General features: G+C 42.1%; 3 protein-coding genes across 6 annotated transcripts; all 3 read right to left on the bottom strand.

The window, feature by feature from the left end:
* Positions 1-6: 6 nt before the first annotated feature.
* oxa1l (OXA1L mitochondrial inner membrane protein) lies at positions 7-4,637 on the bottom strand. 2 transcript variants are annotated; one of them, XM_034615556.1, is made up of 11 exons: positions 4,473-4,637; positions 3,320-3,454; positions 3,105-3,236; positions 2,714-2,897; positions 2,407-2,550; positions 2,232-2,317; positions 1,756-1,920; positions 1,506-1,610; positions 1,245-1,407; positions 1,024-1,104; positions 7-262 (listed from the first exon to the last, which is right to left on the bottom strand). In XM_034615556.1, the coding sequence occupies exons 1-11, from the start codon at positions 4,581-4,583 to the stop codon at positions 141-143; spliced, it is 1,428 nt and encodes a 475-aa protein (XP_034471447.1). In that variant the 5' UTR covers positions 4,584-4,637; the 3' UTR covers positions 7-140. The 2 variants fall into 2 exon arrangements, with proteins under 2 accessions (XP_034471447.1, XP_034471445.1); XM_034615554.1 differs by having other exon boundaries at positions 2,714-3,014; positions 4,473-4,629.
* Positions 4,638-6,740: 2,103 nt separating this feature from the next.
* Positions 6,741-10,471, bottom strand: LOC117779385 (ubiquitin carboxyl-terminal hydrolase 13-like). Of its 3 annotated transcripts, none has more exons than XM_034615550.1 (12): positions 10,410-10,471; positions 10,263-10,322; positions 10,071-10,176; positions 9,877-9,992; positions 9,679-9,749; positions 9,474-9,599; positions 9,034-9,129; positions 8,806-8,937; positions 8,590-8,718; positions 8,473-8,510; positions 8,347-8,387; positions 6,741-8,254 (listed from the first exon to the last, which is right to left on the bottom strand). In XM_034615550.1, the coding sequence occupies exons 2-12, from the start codon at positions 10,297-10,299 to the stop codon at positions 7,095-7,097; spliced, it is 2,052 nt and encodes a 683-aa protein (XP_034471441.1). In that variant the 5' UTR covers positions 10,300-10,322; positions 10,410-10,471; the 3' UTR covers positions 6,741-7,094. The 3 variants fall into 3 exon arrangements, with proteins under 3 accessions (XP_034471441.1, XP_034471439.1, XP_034471440.1); XM_034615548.1 differs by having other exon boundaries at positions 10,071-10,179; positions 10,410-10,465; XM_034615549.1 differs by lacking the exon at positions 10,410-10,471 and having other exon boundaries at positions 10,263-10,379.
* Positions 10,472-11,350: 879 nt separating this feature from the next.
* LOC117752168 (probable ubiquitin carboxyl-terminal hydrolase creB) lies at positions 11,351-16,255 on the bottom strand. The gene is made up of 12 exons (XM_034569359.1): positions 16,068-16,255; positions 15,876-15,984; positions 15,682-15,797; positions 14,921-14,991; positions 14,712-14,837; positions 14,102-14,197; positions 13,890-14,021; positions 13,674-13,802; positions 13,560-13,597; positions 13,199-13,239; positions 11,652-13,100; positions 11,351-11,364 (listed from the first exon to the last, which is right to left on the bottom strand). Exons 1-12 carry the CDS (start codon positions 16,105-16,107, stop codon positions 11,351-11,353), a joined length of 2,361 nt encoding a protein of 786 aa, XP_034425250.1. The 5' UTR covers positions 16,108-16,255.
* Positions 16,256-16,593: the final 338 nt, after the last annotated feature.

Consider the following 16,593-nt stretch of genomic DNA (forward strand, 5'->3'; position numbering starts at 1 on the left):
ACAGTGGTTGTTTCAAGGCAGATTTGACATTTTAATTAGCATAATACATACACTGTCTCAACCTGTCCCAATTCAATCCATAAATATTTACAATGTGTTTGTCGTAGATTTAAAACTTTAAAGCTACGAGGAAGTCAGATTTATCCAATAGTGTCCTTCCATGGTCTGTCTTTGTCGTTAGCTTGCTTGTCCTTCGCTGATGCTGCAGCCATGGGAGGCGTCTGCTGCACAGGATTGTGGGTAAAAGTCTGCCTCAGTGGACCTGTTAAGAAAATGGACAGAAAGACTTGGATGATAAACTGAAGGAAATACGTGTCTATGCTCTGCTGTGCTTCACCAATCAGGAGTCAGTCAATCAAACATCAAGTTACTAATTAAAACCAAACTTACAGGAAACATGAACAAACATCCGAGTGAAAAAAACTACGTAAAATCACAGAAACCATCTTTGAGAAAAAGTTATTTAATGTGAACTTTGACTTTTTAGACAATGTCCATCCACTGACACGGAGGAGACGGCCACCAGGGGGCAATCGGGACACTTGGGCTTCACTTTTGGGGAACTGTCTATCAGTAAATACAGTCTGTGCTTTCAATGCACATGGAAGTGAAAGAGTGAAGAGGAATAACAATGCTAACAGCTCCATCTGGCCATCATGATGTGTAGGTACATTTTATAAACCCTGGTGGAGTGTCATTGTTCGGTCTCTGTTCCCAAGAGTGAGCCCTCGATGACTTTACACACGTGAAAACATGAAAAGTCCCAATTGTCCAATAATAAATTAAAACATACTTAAGATGGAATATAAAACATGTTTACCTGACGTGAAATAATCAAGATTTCAGCTTCTCAAATAACTAATTCATTGTCTGTTCTATAAAAAGGCAACAAAAAGTGCAATATACTTCATTTAACACTTAATTTCAGACCATGTAAGAAAAATATTCACATTTGAGAAAGAGGAAAACAAAAACAATCTAAACGAGGATATAAAGCTGCTCAAACTAGCTGGTGTTTCTGACCTTTAGCAGCAAGGTCCAGGTGATTTTTGATCCTCCTCTCCCTCTCTTGCAGCTGCTGAGCCAGCTGAGCATTCTTCCAGCCTGGAAGCCCGCACAGAGTCACAATATATACAGAAAGAAATCATCAGTGTTTCAAATAAATCAAACAATGGATGCCTTTCTGGTTTAACATTACTGTCAAAACCCAACACATCAGTTGTCTGCATGTCTGTAACACCCACCCTTCTTCATGGTTGAGAAGAATCCTTCAGTTTGGGGCAGAGCGGACTCTGGGTGTTTGATCTTCTCTGGGATCCTCAGTTTATCTCTGACCAGTGGGTGTCTGAGCAGAGCCACTTGACCCAGGGAGAAGCAGTTAGAGGTCAGCCAGTATGTGAACACCGCCTGAAGTCGAGAAAAGAAGACTTTTACTGTTAGAAAGTGGCTTTTTGTTATAATGTGAATGGAACAGATATGAGTGAGTGAGTGAACGACAGACTGACCGTGGGGAAGTTGATAGTGAGAGGGAGGATGACGAAAGGCATGATCCTGAACACAGTCTTCATGGCTCTCAGATTGGGGTTGTCAACACCAGACTCTGCTCCTAACTGAAAGAGAGAAAACAACACATTTATGATAAAGGAAAAGCCCATTTACATCATTAAGTTTATACAATGATCATAACAACAACTAATGCAAATTAAGCGGGTTCATGGTGTTTAACTGTTACCGTGTCCGTTTGTGTAGCCTCACCTCCAGGATGAAGAACATGGTTCCAGTAACGACTAAAGGTAGAATATAAAAAGGATCTGCTGCCGTCAGGTCTGGGAACCAGAGCAGACCTCCTGTCTGCATGCTGGGCACCGGCAGATAAGCCATCTTCCTCAGTGCGATGAAGAACGAGACGAAGATTGGTGCCTGAGGGAACAGACGGAGGAGTGATTTGTCTTGATCATCAATAGACTTGAAAAACCTTTTTTAAAAGCGTGAAAATCTGAAGATATCATTCAAAAACAAAATATTTTTAGATTGGTATCAAGCACTTCACAATAACCCACTGCCAACAAAATATCACATTTATCCCTTTGAATTCTGCACCAAACACACTAGAGTAGAAATCAGTTCCCTAAATATGTCCGATATTTCCATTAAGATCCAGGGATTATTCTACAAACCGACAGGGATAAAAACCTCCTCCCTGGTGGAGACAATCAAAGAGACAAACTGACCTGCACCAGGGGAACCAGGAAGCCACGCAGAGGATTCACATCATGTGTCTTCTGGAACACGTTCAGGTCTGTGTAGGCTTTGGCAACTGCAGCATAAAAACAAACGGCATTACAACTTGATCAGATTGGGGACACACACACAAACACACGAAGCAAGAGAAGAATTTAAGTTTACATTCAAATTTGTTTCCACTCTGTTTGGCCTCCGACATCCTGGTAGTGAGTTTTGTCATTTCAGGCATTACGTTATTCAGCTTGGCCGCCTCTCTCTGGCCCTTCACGATGACTGGGAACACAGCCATACGAGCCAGAACTGTTCCTGTACGAGATTCATAGACGCAGAAAGAGGAGGAAGAGAAGGAAAAAGAGTGCAGGATATTAAGATGCTGTCACTGTCAGATACAATCTACCTTGACTATTTCCCCAGAATGTCAGATTCATGATATGTTGACTGAAACCTTTTTGTTGAGCGCCGTGCTTACCTACAACGATGGCCCCCCACCAGGGCAAACCCAAATCCAAGTGCATGAACTCTAAAAGGTTCTGGATCAGTCCCACAGGTGTGTGAGCAGCCAGTCCCAGCTCTGCTAAGGTGGAATCTGCCGTCGCAGCTTGCAGGACCTCCACTGCGGTGGGTGCAGAATCAGCCATGTGCTCGAGGAATGGCTGCGTTAAAACAGGGGTGGGGTCAGTGGACACGAGCTCAAGGGACAAATCCAAGACGGGAGGAGAAATGGCGCTCTCTGCTATTGGTACAGCCATGGAAAGGGATTCAATTGGAATCTGAAAATATTAATGAAGACCAAATAACATAATTAACTTTAAAGTGTTCAGGTCTGAGACAGATGATATAATTCCAGATGTGGTCTCCACCTGTTCAGTGATTGGCTGTCCGAAGATGGGGGTGGGGTCAGCGGACAGAGAGACAGGGGTGGACTCCAGGATTGGAGAACTGTACGGAGCTTCCACCACTGGAGCTGCCACTGATCCATCCTCAGGTGGGATCTGGAAATATTCGAATGCACATTGAGTATCAGTATAGTAACAATGTTGCCTGGACTACAGCAGCTCGTGTACGACCCAATCACCTGTGAGCTGTTGTGTCTGACTGTCACGGCGTTCACCCAGAGGAACTTCCCACGTTGTCTGCAGCCCAGCAGGGTCCTGGTGGTCGCACCACGACACTCGATCACTGTGTGCACATGGGACCTCTGGAGCAACCGCTGTGTGGGAGCCCGAGGGTCAGAGTCAGTTGGGTCGACACTTCACACAATAAAACTACAACCTGATGAAAAATACTGAGGTTGTTACTGTGTCACATATCTGATACCAAGCTAATCAGACGCGGAAAAAAAAAAAAGGTTGAAATTGGGATTTGTAGGCCCAGAGAAGGGAAAGTTACGGACTGACACTACATCTTGTACAAATTTCATAGTTTTCTTTATATATGCACAACACTAATTTATGAAGATGCAGGAGTCAGCACATCTGCCCTAAGAAATCATACGTACACATTTACTTGTCAGCACAGTGACTCCGAAAATGTAATTATTATTATTATCAAATGCTATTGCTGTCTTTATGTAGGAGATTAAAATGTATATATTTTTTTTCTCGTTTGGGCTTTTGCATGTATTTTAATCTGTGTTGTGTTGTAATTTATCTGAATAATCATCACCATCATCTTATCTTAAAAGGTGTGGAGCAGGTTGAAGTTCACCTTCAGACACAGCGACCTCTAGTGGGATTTAGGTCATTTACACCAGACTCAGCAACTGGGTGGCTATTGACTCCTATATGTATATAAACTCTATAAATACTACATAGGTGCATCTAGGTGAGGTGTGAACCCCCCCCCCCCCCCCCCCCCCCCTGACCATCATACCACCGCTTAGCTTGTAGCAGAGCCACAGCTCCAGTGACTTGAAACCATAATAAATGAAGCATCAACACATTAATGTACTTATCTCCTAGTGATCGTTAGCATGTTTAAATACATCTATCAAACCCCCCACGTTGTTCTGGCTCAAACCCTCAGTGAAGTAACAGTTGTGTTACTGTTGTGTTACTGTTGTGTTAGGCTGCTGCTGCTGTCAAAGTCACAGGAGACGTGCACGCTCAGCTACCTAGCATGGAGCACGCTAACCCGGCTAGCTGGTTAGCCGCTGGAAGCCACTGTTTACGTCGTTATTCCAGACGCAGGAACCGAGACGCAGACGCGGAACAGTAAAGAAAACCTACGTGGCTCCACGCGTCCGGGACGGGTCGACTGCCGCGGCTCGGTTTTCCAGTTTGTCTCAGGAAACTTCTGGCCAGGCAGCCCGGTGTCACCCCGCTCCTGATGGCGGCCATGTTTGACAGGGAAGAAGGCGGATGACGCGCTACGGGAAGCGAGTGGAGCCAGTTCTTGGCAACACGCGTCTCGCATGGTGAGTGTTTTGTTTTTTACTTCCAGTTTTTTTATTAATTGAAATGAGAATTATTGTTAATGTATTCATCTAAAAATAAATTAAATCCCATAGGAACTGATTTTGTGCAATAGAATAATTATTATTCCCTGTTTTGTTGTTGGAGGTCGATAGAGGCTTTGCAGGGATCCATGTTAGAGCCTTCAGCCAAACTACCTGTTCCTTTTAGATGTACTAAAATAAAGTTATTGTTAAAAAATATTACTTTTTTACCAGTATGTGATGCCCTGTTAAAGAGTCTTGAGGCTTCACTTTAACCTCCTAATAACCACACACTGATCAAAGACGAGACTTTAGAGGGAACACGGGTTTTATTTTGTGCAACAGCAACTTTTCAAACATATTTCAAGGCAACTTGGGAACATCGCTAAAAGGTTTATTGGAATAAAGGTTCTACAGTTGTACACAGGAAGTAGCTTCGTGAAGCAGCACAGCGGGGTTTTGGGGGAGCGTTGTCTCTTGCAGACCCCCCCCTCCACGATTCTTCACTGCCATCTGGATCACGGACATGTGCTGGATTCCATATTCAGAGAGCAGCGTATCGTCACCGTCCAGCATCTTGTCAGTGAAGATCAGGCACAGAGACCCCCATCCTGCACACACACACACACACGCGCACACACACACACACACACACACACACACACACACACACACACACACACACACACACAGTAAGTCAAACTGAAAGACATATATTACTTTTTTAAAGCTTAAAGTAGGTATTAGTTATTAGCATTACATTTATACCTCAAGTGAAACTCAGCTGGTGGTTGGGTATGAGAAACAGTAATGGTGGACACAGTTTAACAGTAAACCCCCCCAGGTCCCTTTTTGCCTTCGGACCCCAAATCCCTTAGAACGCTCCTGCTTATGTGACGTTCTCTATATTGCTCTGCTGCTATCTGATTGTATCGAGCAGTTGGGCTGGTTTATTCTGCAAAACCACAGCGACAGCGTTTGCTACTGTGACAAAGTGCGCCACACTTGATACAACACGAAGTTTTACCGTATGGGTTTTCAAAAATAAAACCCATACGGTAAAACTATGGTTGCAGTCCCAAGTTGAACAGGAGTTTAACAATAAACACAAGTGAATTATTTACACCGTTACACTTAAATAACACGCTTCATGAAAATCTGCCGACAGACAAACAGTAGGAACATTTCCCAGGCTACGTTCAGTTCCCTCATATAAGAACATAAAGCGACTCTTTTTTAAACGTCACTTTGTGCGTTTACCTCCGCTCTGGGGAAGTTTCTCCTCAATCTTCTCCTTCAGCTGCAGAACCGTCATGCTCTTCATCTGCTCCTCCGTGTTGCACAAGTCGACGGTCAACTTCTCGCCCCTGAGACCGTGAACCACGACCTGGTAGTTTGTGCCCATTCTTGCTGATTTCTCGGTGAACCGCTCGCCTGCACTCTTTCCCTCTGCTCTGCCTCTAACCCTCCAATGGGTGGGGACAGGGACGGTGCTTTCACTTTCACCTGAGACCACACCAGGGTTTCATATCGATTTTAAACGATATAAGTGATGTTATATTTTATATAAATGATTAAATATGCATCACATACTTTCGATTTTGCGCTTCCTGTGTGAACGGCCTAGGGCTCCAAAACTTCCAGTTTTTCTTTATTGAAATAAGAAGAAGAAGAAGAAGAAGAAGAAGAAGAAGAAGAAGAAGAAGAAGAAGAAGAAGATCCAAGCACTCAATAAAATAGCTCACAATATTAACACATTTTATGAATATTTATTCAAATATATTTTTAAATATTAAGCAAAAGTATTTTATTAGTCACCAGAATCTCTCAAGTGACAATAAATAAAACTAAAACTAATAAAACCGTATACTTTAACAGTGAAATGAAAATAAAAAAATCACACGTCACATTTTTGTTGCATCAGTTCATCTATAATCTTTTAACAATCCGGTCTGGTCATTTTTAAAATCTGAATATTGTAGATATAAAATCAAACTAACAAGGAAACGAAGCAGCAGAGACAGACAACACAACAAATAGAAAAAAGTGTGTGATGATCATGAATGTGATCTTGTTTTCCTTATAGTGAATTAACTTCTATTTGTGTCATTTTCTATTACAAAGTGAAACAATAATTCAGCACTTTAATATAAAACTACAACCCTGTCTCTCATTGAAACCATTTACTTGAACAGGAATTGAAGTGATGCATTTTACACAACCAAAAACCATCAAAGATGATCTGTTAAATAGACGGAACCACACAGAACAAATTAAAGACCTCCAACAACACAAAATATGCAGCATTACAGTGTTGATTATACTGTAGTGTCTATTGAGATAATGTATAATCACCACTTTGACATGCAGTCGTGTAAAATCATGTTATCTTGGACAACGTGTGTACTTTATCTTATTCCGACACTGGATTCTGGGAAAAAAAAGCGAAACAGCCAGGCAACCGTGTGTCATTTTGTTTCTTTGCATGATCTCCTCTCGATTGAGGAGCGGCGTCTGTCTCACTCTCCTCCTGTGTGTTTCCAGCCGTGCGTTGCTGTGGCTCTGGAGAGGGCGACTTGTTCAGGTTTATCCCGCTCAGGCCCTTCGTCAAAGTCACCCTTTCATTCGGTCTTGGGTCAGATTGTCTTTCGATACTCTCTCTATACTTTGAGGTGTCCTGTGGGGTTTTCTCTCTGTTCTTCGCCTCACTGCCTCTTTGGCTTTTCCTATCCCACTCCTCATTTCCAGCACTGCTGTCTCCCTGGTTCTCTCTGTTTCTCTCTTGTTTCTCCTCTGGTCCATCACCTAATCTTCTCTCATCCTCTGAACCTTCTGCAAAGCGACCCTTGGCTGAGGATCTTCTTTTCCTTTGTGCAGCTTCATCACCTCCTCTCCTCCGTTTCTCGTCTCTCTTCACATTCCTCCTCTCCTTTTTTCTTTCGTGCCACCTGCGGATCCTTCCCAGTTTAGACCCCCACATGTCACGTTTTCTATCACCAGCAGGTCCTTTGTTGTCTTTTTCCATCCTCTCATCCTTTCTCTTTTTGTTCTGACCAGCGTAACCTTTTCCCTGTTTACCTCCCTCATCATCATCCACTTTGTCCAATCCTTCATGTTTTAGGTCTTTTGCATCCCTTTTAAAGAATTTTCTCTTTTCTTTTTTATCAATTCTTTCCTTATCTCTAAGTTCCTCCACACAAACTTGAGGATGATCACGAGACCTGTTTCTGGCCTCTTTCTCCTGCTTGTGTTCAGGCTCTGATCTGTTGGGAATGAAACCCTTCTGTGGTTTGTTCCAAACAGGTTTCTGTTTTCCACGCTCACACTTCGGATCATCTTCTCTTTTCACAAGTTGGGTTCCTACTGAGAACAGTCCTCTCTTCTCTGCACTGGCATACGCTTCTGCCTCCTTTCCTCCCTCCTCCTCCTCAACCTTCATCATCGTCCTCTTATCTATCTCATGTTTTCTGGCCTCTTTTTGATCCCCCAAGTCCTGTCTATTCTTGTTACAACCCTTACGATCAGGAACATGGCCTCTGTTTGCAGGCTGACACAATCCATTGGAGTATGCAGCTGGAAAATAGGTTTAAAATAAAACAATTAACAAACACATTTAAAGCAGAAATCCACGCCACATGAAAGTAAGAATAATAGAAATATCTCACTTTTCTTTTTCTTGTAAAAAAGAAGATGAGAACTCTGGGATCTGAAGGGATGAATGAGAAAAGATAAAGTCATTTTCATGTTCAGCAAAACGTCTGATGGGAAAGAAAAGACGAATGAAAACCTACTTCTCAGTATTGCCAGTCTGGAACGGCTGGTTAATCAGCTGTTGATGGAAAGAATAACTACAAATTAGATGGAAAATAAATACGCAGATGAATAAAAGTCAAAGTGATCACTCTTACCAACGTGACGCTGGCATCATCGAAGCTGTACCACTTCTCATCATCCTGGGACTTTATCTTTGCTGTGTAATGTCCACCTCTAAGATCACCGGAGTGCTCCACGCACGCATACAGCTCATACCACTGATTCTGATCACCAGGGGGAAAGAACAGGGTGAGCAGTGGAAAAATGAATGTGTTGTGATAAAATACTACAAAATAAAATACAGACTGTACCTCTGGGATTTGTAGGGAGGAGGGAACAACCACGACCCGGTTGTTTTTGACATACGACATGTAACGGTAGTCAAAGTCAAACCTCTTCAGCAGCAACGTCAGCACATCTGGATGATGCTTCATTGCACATGTCTGTATGAAACACGTGTTGTCATGTTTTTTTAATTCCCTTTATAAAGTCTTTATGCTGCCATTAGCAAATCAGAAACATGGTTTGTCATAACTCACGATAGTAGCATCAGATTTGGTCTCACAGTGATCACAGTACATCTGGTTTTCTCCGCTTAAACGTGAGGTTCGGAAATATTCATCGATGCCATCCACCTAATAAAACACATGAAATCGTCTTAGACTTTTGGACCCAATGTTTTTAAAGACTTTGAGCCAGAACAACTTTTTAGGGGCCTATGCTGATATTAGGGACTAGAGACGGGGGGGCCGAGAACGAGAATTTTGTGAGAAGTCCCTTGAAACTTATTGATGGCGAGATGGCTAAAGGTGACAAAGCAGGTTGGAAGTTTTTCAACAAATCCAGGAGAGGGCAGTGCAGGGACATTTCTCTGTGGACTCCAGAAGGATGAGACACTACTTACTTGAAGCCAATGGGATATATGATTTATTTATATATAATGATTTAACATGTGCTATTCAGGCTGTCAGGTTCTCACCACTCTGAAGACTTCACTGTGGGAATCCACCAGTTCAAGAGGAAGATGCCAAAATCTCCCATCTGTGTTATTCTCTTCGCGACAGTGGGAACATGTGATCTTATGCGTCAACTCTCCGTGGAAGATCTGAAAACACACAAAAAAACACACATATTACTTGACATGTCACTCACGTGTTCATCTTCAGCAGTGACGGCGTGTTTACCTGTGATGCGTCAGAACTGGTCAGAGTTAGAATCTTCTCAAAGTACTCGGCAGCGTCGCGCTGCTCGTACACTGAACAGGGAGGAGAGGAAATGAGGAATATCAAAGGGTTGGATTTCAACATAGAACTCCATGTTAGCTTAGTGAGAACTGATTCAAATGTCGGTTTGGTTCCAAGGCAACATGAGGTTCCACGTACCTGTGTGGATGCCCAGCTTCTTTGTGATTTTATAGGTGTTTGATGGTCGTTCCAGTAACTCATCAAACACGTCTCTGAGTTGATGATCAATACAATCAGGGTTATGATGGGTGCACCTGAACAGGAATCAGACCCAGAGTCAAAGGTGCACTTATTTAAAATGATCATACTGTGAGTTGGACTTTGTAACACACCTTTCTACAGCCTCTCTGAAGTCCTTGGTCATGAACAGCACCTGCAGCACACTGTTCAGGTAACATGTGGCCCCTCGGTTGGACAAGCCATGATACTTTATATCAGCTGCTGGGAGGAGAGTTTGATCAAATGCATGTAAAGTACAGGAACGTCTCACAACATGGCTGCAGATAACAGGAAGTGTATCTTACCTGCAGATTGTTGATTTCTGTGCAACGAGCTCATCATGACCCTTTCTCAGTCACATCCACAGTGATGCACAGGGAGCTGCAGTTTAACAATCTTCTGTTCAAAACAACAAATCAATCACTAATAAATAAAAACAATGAGCCTACCTTCAGCTGTAAGATTCACACAACCCTGCCTCTGTTTACTATCGACTCTCTGTCTCCGGCATCCATCTCAGAACACTTTCTCTTTCACTTATGCTGGAATGCTGTGTTCAGGATCACATGACTTACAAGAAGCTTGAGTGTTATGAACGAAACGCCCTTTAGGCCACTGATCATATAAAACACCCCGAGCTGCCATGAAGCTTCTTAAGCAGCTGAATCTATTTTTTTGACACAGTCTACATGACGCAGTTGTACAACAGGAGGAAACAAGATTATATTTTACGGTGATATTGTACATTTCTGTTTGTGGATCATGTATTAATATATATTCATATATATATTTTGTAAGTGTTTGCAACAGAAATGAAAAGCTAAGCCAAATTTACAGGAATTTGGAAAACACAATATAAAAACATGATCAGAGATAATGACTCCACTGTGAGATTCATCAGTTATGACACTCCAGAAGAAAACATTGTATTTTAAGGGTATGGAAATAGAATTGAGAGCAAGGCAACACAATAAAACAATATGCAACTATTTTTTATCCACGATCCTTTATTATCATTGTTATTTATGTCCTTATCATTATTATTATATACAAATTTAATTATTTTAATTTAAACCCTTCCAGTGACATGAGGTAAACAACAACAAAATCCATTAGTTTCAAAGATAATAAACTCTAAACTTACTGAAAGTTTTATTTACGATCGTTAGTGAAAACAGTAACATAGAAAATTAGACAACGAGCAATAAAAATATCTCAACAAAGTTTTACATTTGAATTTCCCTCCACAATCTGTTCTCTGAAACAACATCATACGTTTACATTCAGCGTCATTTATTTATTTGTCTCTAAAAAAGGTCAGAATCGACATATTGCTTGAGTGTGTAAACCATAACTTTTCCATTGAAGTCAAAAGTGACGTCAGTGACTTCTGCTACTTGATGCTTTCTGTTACGGGCCAATGAAATAAGCAGATTTACACTAATGTTACTGCCTGATTACTGACAACTAGAGGAACACCTTGTGCATCATGACAATGACGAGCAGCATTATTATCTCTAATCCCACTCTGAAGTCTGGTTCACATTAGTTATAGTGTATCTTTATCTTTTTTGCTTCTTTTCCTGTTTCTATTCTTATCGGTGTCCTCTCGATACGTACTTGAACGCCACAAGATGTTTCTATGACCTCCTCATCAATTATCGCCCCGTATAGTATTGTCTTATCCGACCCACCTCCACCCTCCACTGTAGCGTCCTTACATCCAGCTCTTTCTTTTGGCTGAGTATTCTCCATCTTTTCAACACCTTCACCTCCTTGGTTCTCCCTCAGCTCTTCCATTCCTGATTGAGAGGGCTCTTTAGCTTGTTCCTCTGCACCCACATCTTCATGGACACCGATCGTCTCCTCTGGTCCGTTCTGTCCGCCGTCAACTAACCCTCCCTCATCCTGATCTTCCACACCCTCACTACAGTCAGGCTTGGTTGTGGATCCTTGTGCGGCCTCGTCATTTCCTCTTTTTTGCTCCTTGTCTCCTTTTTCATCCCTCCTCTCATCTTTCTGTTTCTCACTTCGTTCAAACAACCTCCTGCTGCCTCCCTGCTCACCAGCACCAACTCCTCCCGTGTCCTCACACCCTTGAAGGTAGACATCATTTTTTGTCAAGAGCTCTAATCTCCTGGTCTTTCCTCCCTTGTCCTCTTTATCATCTGTTCCTGTCTTCTCATCAGCTGCCTTTTTGTCCACAATGACAAGTGGAGGGCTCTGATCACAGACAATTACATTGCCACGGAGGGGGCATTTTGTCAAGTTTTCTGGCTCTGAGGTCAGTTTATTAGCTCCCGTCTTTCCTTCGCTATCGTCAACTTCCATCTCCTCCTCGTCTTCCTTTTTGTCCGAACTAACAAGATGAAGGTCTAAATCCTCCTGTTCATCTCCCTGATCTTCATTAAGCGTCTGTCTAACATCGTGTGACTCTTCGTTGTCCTGGCTCTCTGCATGACTGTCCAGGTATTTGGGTTCTTCGAACTCTTCACTACCTCCATCCCTGTCCATCTCTACTTCTCTCACCTCGTCTTTTTCAATAAGACGATCACGTGTTGCATCCCTGTCACTGACCTCTGGTTTCAAATCCTGATAAATATCTGCTCTCCCTTGTCTAACATCATCTATTTCTGCATCGACGCAGGTCTGATCCTCAGCTCTTTCTTCAAGCTGAGCCTCTTCAGACATCAGTCTTCTTCTCTTTTCTGCCTGATCCTCAGCTTCTGCCTTTCCTCTCTCCTCCTCCTCATCATCCTTCATCATTTCCCCCTCATCCTCCTCTTGTTTTTCATCTGGAAGATAACGACACGTGTGACTGCTTTCCTCATTACACTCCTGATCGTTGAGTGGTTTCCTCTGCCTGACACCAGCTCCATTGTCCTGATCCTCCACATTACAAATGGGATGGACTCCTGCAGACCCAACACTGACGTTCTCTTTAATTCCGGTTCCTTTGTTTCTGTCGAAGGAGACGGACTCTGTCGTGCCATTGCTAACTTCTGCCGTCTCCTCACTCTCCTCAACCTCCTCACCCTCTCTCATCTGCTCAACATCTGGACACTCGTCTCCATCGTCTCCGGCAGCAGGCAGAGGTAAACCTCCATTGGTGAACACCTCACTGATTTCTTGAGTATGAATATCTGCAACATGGACCAGAAAGCAGGATTCGAATGAATTCAAGCAAAGTGCCAAACATCCTGATGCACGAGCATAATGAAACAAAAAACAACTGTCTTACGTTTCTTTTTCCTGTAAAAGAGGAGATAAACACTCTGGGATCTATAGTGGGGGGGAGGACATGAAAAGAAATAAAGGCCATTTTCAAACACAGTAAAACAAGCAAAACAATGCATTTTTTTCCAGAATCACATGAGGTCTCCGTGACCCTTTAACCCCGAACACCAGAATCTCATCAGTTCATTTTTTTGTCGAAGTGACAACTGATTAAAAAATGGAGTGAAGTTCCCTGGAGGCAGATTTGAAATATCCTGCTCAAGAGGCCAAAAGCATTTGTGAGGCCACCTGGACTATACCACCCAGAACTGGTAACTGGTAACCCCAAAAATGTACAGAGGGTTGAAAATAAATCTAAATCTAACCTCTCGATGTTGTCCTTTTGGAACGACGGGTAATCAAGCTGTTGATGACAAGAATAATCAAACATTACACAATGAATCAGGAAATGGAATAAAACAGAAGTTAATGTTTCTTACCAACGTGACGCTGGCATCATCGAAGCTGTACCACTTCTCATCATCCTGGGACTTTATCGTTGCTGTGTAATGTCCACCTCTAAGATCACCGAAGTGCTCCACGCACGCATACAGCTCATACCACTGATTCTGATCACCAGGGGGAAAGAACAGGGTGAGCAGTAGAAAAATGCATGTGTTGTGATAAAATACTACAAAATAAAATACAGACTGTACCTCTGGGATTTGTAGGGAGGAGGGAACAACCACGACCCGGTTGTTTTTGACATACGACATGTAATGGTAGTCAAAGTCAAACCTCTTCAGCATCAGCGTCAAAACCTCTGGATGATGCTTCATTACACATCTCTGTATGAAACACGTGTTGTCATGTTGTTATAGTTCCCCTTGGTGCACATGAATCAGAAACAGGGTTTGTCATTACTCACCATAGTAGCATCAGATTTACTCTCACAGCGATCACAGTACATCTGGTTTTCTCCGCTGAAATGTGATGTTCGGAAATATTCATCGATGCCATCCACCTAATCAAACACATGAAACCGTCATGGACCTGAATGTTCATAAGATATATCTGTTCTGATATATCGGCAGATTTTTGTATTTAAAAAAAACGTCAGTTAGTTTAAACCTTTCTGGATTGAAATGTATTGAGGCTTAATATCGTACAGTTTATTATAAATAACAATTCATAAGAAGAAAAAACAAATACAACCAAATAAAAAGAACTTAGAATCTTTCTTTTCAAACGTAAAATATAAACATGAATCATTTCTGCATGGTTTATTCTGTAAAATAAAGTTTTCATTTTGGTAAACATAAATGCCGATATGGCAAATATAGGCTGATATTTTTGGCAATACAATAAATCAGCTCTATTGGTATTTAAGTTACGTTCAAATCTCATCAAGTCTGTATTGAAACGCTCTGTTTCCGAACCTCGTGACGCTTTCTCCTTATCCTACCTGGTGATTTACACGGCAATCAAATTGTCAAAAGCACATTCAGTCTGAGGGAAACCTGCTGTCAGGTTCTCACCACACTGTAGACGTCACTGTGGGAATCCACCAGTTCAAGAGGAAGATGCCAAAATCTCCCATCTGTGTTATTCTCTTTGCGACAGTGGGAACATGTGATCTTATGCGTCGACTCTCCGTGGAAGATCTGAAAACACAGAAAAAACAAGTGTTACTTTACATGAAACATGTCACTCACGTGTTCATCTTCAGCAGTGACGGCGTGTTTACCTGTGATGCGTCAGAACTGGTCAGAGTTAGAATCTTCTCAAAGTACTCGGCAGCGTCGCGCTGCTCGTACACTGAACAGGGAGGAGAGGAAATCAGTGTTTGGACAGAAAACACTGATGACAGGTTTGTCTCAGTGGGTCTTAAATGACTCTATGTTAATACTTCTATGTGCGGGACGCAGGTCTGAATCACATGATGTTATTTTAAGATACATAGATAGGTTGTGTCTCACATTCAGTCATTCACTAACCCAAACTCACTATGATTGACAATATGATAATAAGACAGACATAGAAAACAACAAAAGCAAAGAAAAGACACAATTACAACAATTCAAAAGAATATGAGACTAATGCAATGACGTACAGCAACAACAGTGTCGACCAGTGGAAAATCCCATTATAAATGTCAAATGTTCACTTTACACTAAGCAGGAGCGCAATGCATGATGGTACAAATAGCTGGACCAAACTAAATCGTCAAAGTGCATGTCAAATACATTTTTCTCATTGATGTATGGTCATGTGTTGATTTGTCCTGTAAGTTTGGTTTAAATGAGCTATTTGATGATATAAAAACAGGTTGGATCACTACGCCACAAACATTGGCTCTAAATGACATCATCAGCACAAGATGGCGGTGTTTTGTGGCTAGTGGGAGGAGGTGGAGACATGTCGTCCATCTTTAAACACAGCACCAATCAAAACAGTTTGATCCTTCAACGTCAAGCCTCTATTAAGGCAACATGAGGTTCCACGTACCTGTGTGGATGCCCAGCTTGTTTGTGATTTTATAGGTGTATGATGGTCGTTCCAGTAACTCAACAAACACGTCTCTGAGTTGATGATCAATACACTCAGGGTTATGATGGGCGCACCTGAACAGGAATCAGACCCAGAGTCAAAGGTGCACTTATTTAAAATGATCATACTGTGAGTTGGACTTTGTAACACACCTTTCCACAGCCTCTCTGAAGTCCTTGGTCATGAACAGCACCTGCAGCACACTGTTCAGGTAACATGTGGCCCCTTGGTTGACCAAGCCATGATACTTTATATCAGCTGCTGGGAGGAGAGTTTGATCAAACGCATGTAAAGTACAGGAACGTCTCAAACCATTGCTGCAGATAACAGGAAGTGTATCTTACCTGGAGTGTTAGGTAGACCAGTGTAAAGGCAGCTCATCATGATCCTTTATCAGTCACCACAGTTTATCTACTGTTAAAAAACAACAACTGTGTTTCCAATCAACACAAATACAACGAGCTGTAACATTCACACACCCTCTCCTCTGTTTGACCATCAACTGTTCTAAACCCAGTTGTTCTTTCACTTTCACTTGTGAGTGACACACTGGCTGGGATCCTGCTGCTGCGTGTCTCTGAATAATCGCTTCAATAAGCAGACACCTCTTACGAGAAACAAGTCTCACAAGTTTCCTACAAGGAAACTGAATATTAGGTTTCAATAAAAAAAGCTCTAAAAATAGTCCATGAACTGAAAGCTATTTTGTCTGAGACACACCTTGGATTCGTTCCATGCAGAACCTGAACGCAGCATAGGGTGGGGGAATGAAATGATCCTGTAAAGTGACACACTGAGTTCCACGGAGGAGCACAAGTGACAAGGAAATGGTAATAAATCATTTCATTAATTCATAAGAAATTGAGAAAA

Source organism: Hippoglossus hippoglossus, chromosome 18 (genome assembly GCF_009819705.1).
Source record: "Hippoglossus hippoglossus isolate fHipHip1 chromosome 18, fHipHip1.pri, whole genome shotgun sequence".
Lineage (NCBI taxonomy): Eukaryota > Metazoa > Chordata > Actinopteri > Pleuronectiformes > Pleuronectidae > Hippoglossus > Hippoglossus hippoglossus.

What these genes read in the sequence shown, in the direction of transcription:
- oxa1l (XM_034615554.1), bottom strand. Translation starts at nt 4,583, where the DNA reads ATGGCCGCCATCAGGAGCGGGGTGACACCGGGCTGCCTGGCCAGAAGT. An exon ending in TCAGACACAACAGCTCACAG is followed by an intron (nt 3,237 to 3,319) that starts GTGATTGGGTCG and finishes GAATATTTCCAG; the next exon opens with ATCCCACCTGAGGATGGATC. An exon ending in CCTGGACCTTGCTGCTAAAG is followed by an intron (nt 263 to 1,023) that starts GTCAGAAACACC and finishes TTTTCTTAACAG; the next exon opens with GTCCACTGAGGCAGACTTTT.
- LOC117779385 (XM_034615548.1), bottom strand. Translation starts at nt 10,299, where the DNA reads ATGATGAGCTCGTTGCACAGAAATCAACAATCTGCAG. An exon ending in CCAAATCTGATGCTACTATC is followed by an intron (nt 8,938 to 9,033) that starts GTGAGTTATGAC and finishes TGTTTCATACAG; the next exon opens with ACATGTGCAATGAAGCATCA. An exon ending in TTTTTACAAGAAAAAGAAAA is followed by an intron (nt 8,255 to 8,346) that starts GTGAGATATTTC and finishes CCTATTTTCCAG; the next exon opens with CTGCATACTCCAATGGATTG.
- LOC117752168 (XM_034569359.1), bottom strand. Translation starts at nt 16,107, where the DNA reads ATGATGAGCTGCCTTTACACTGGTCTACCTAACACTCCAG. An exon ending in CCTCCCTACAAATCCCAGAG is followed by an intron (nt 13,803 to 13,889) that starts GTACAGTCTGTA and finishes CCTGGTGATCAG; the next exon opens with AATCAGTGGTATGAGCTGTA. An exon ending in CTTTTACAGGAAAAAGAAAC is followed by an intron (nt 13,101 to 13,198) that starts GTAAGACAGTTG and finishes TCCATGTTGCAG; the next exon opens with ATATTCATACTCAAGAAATC.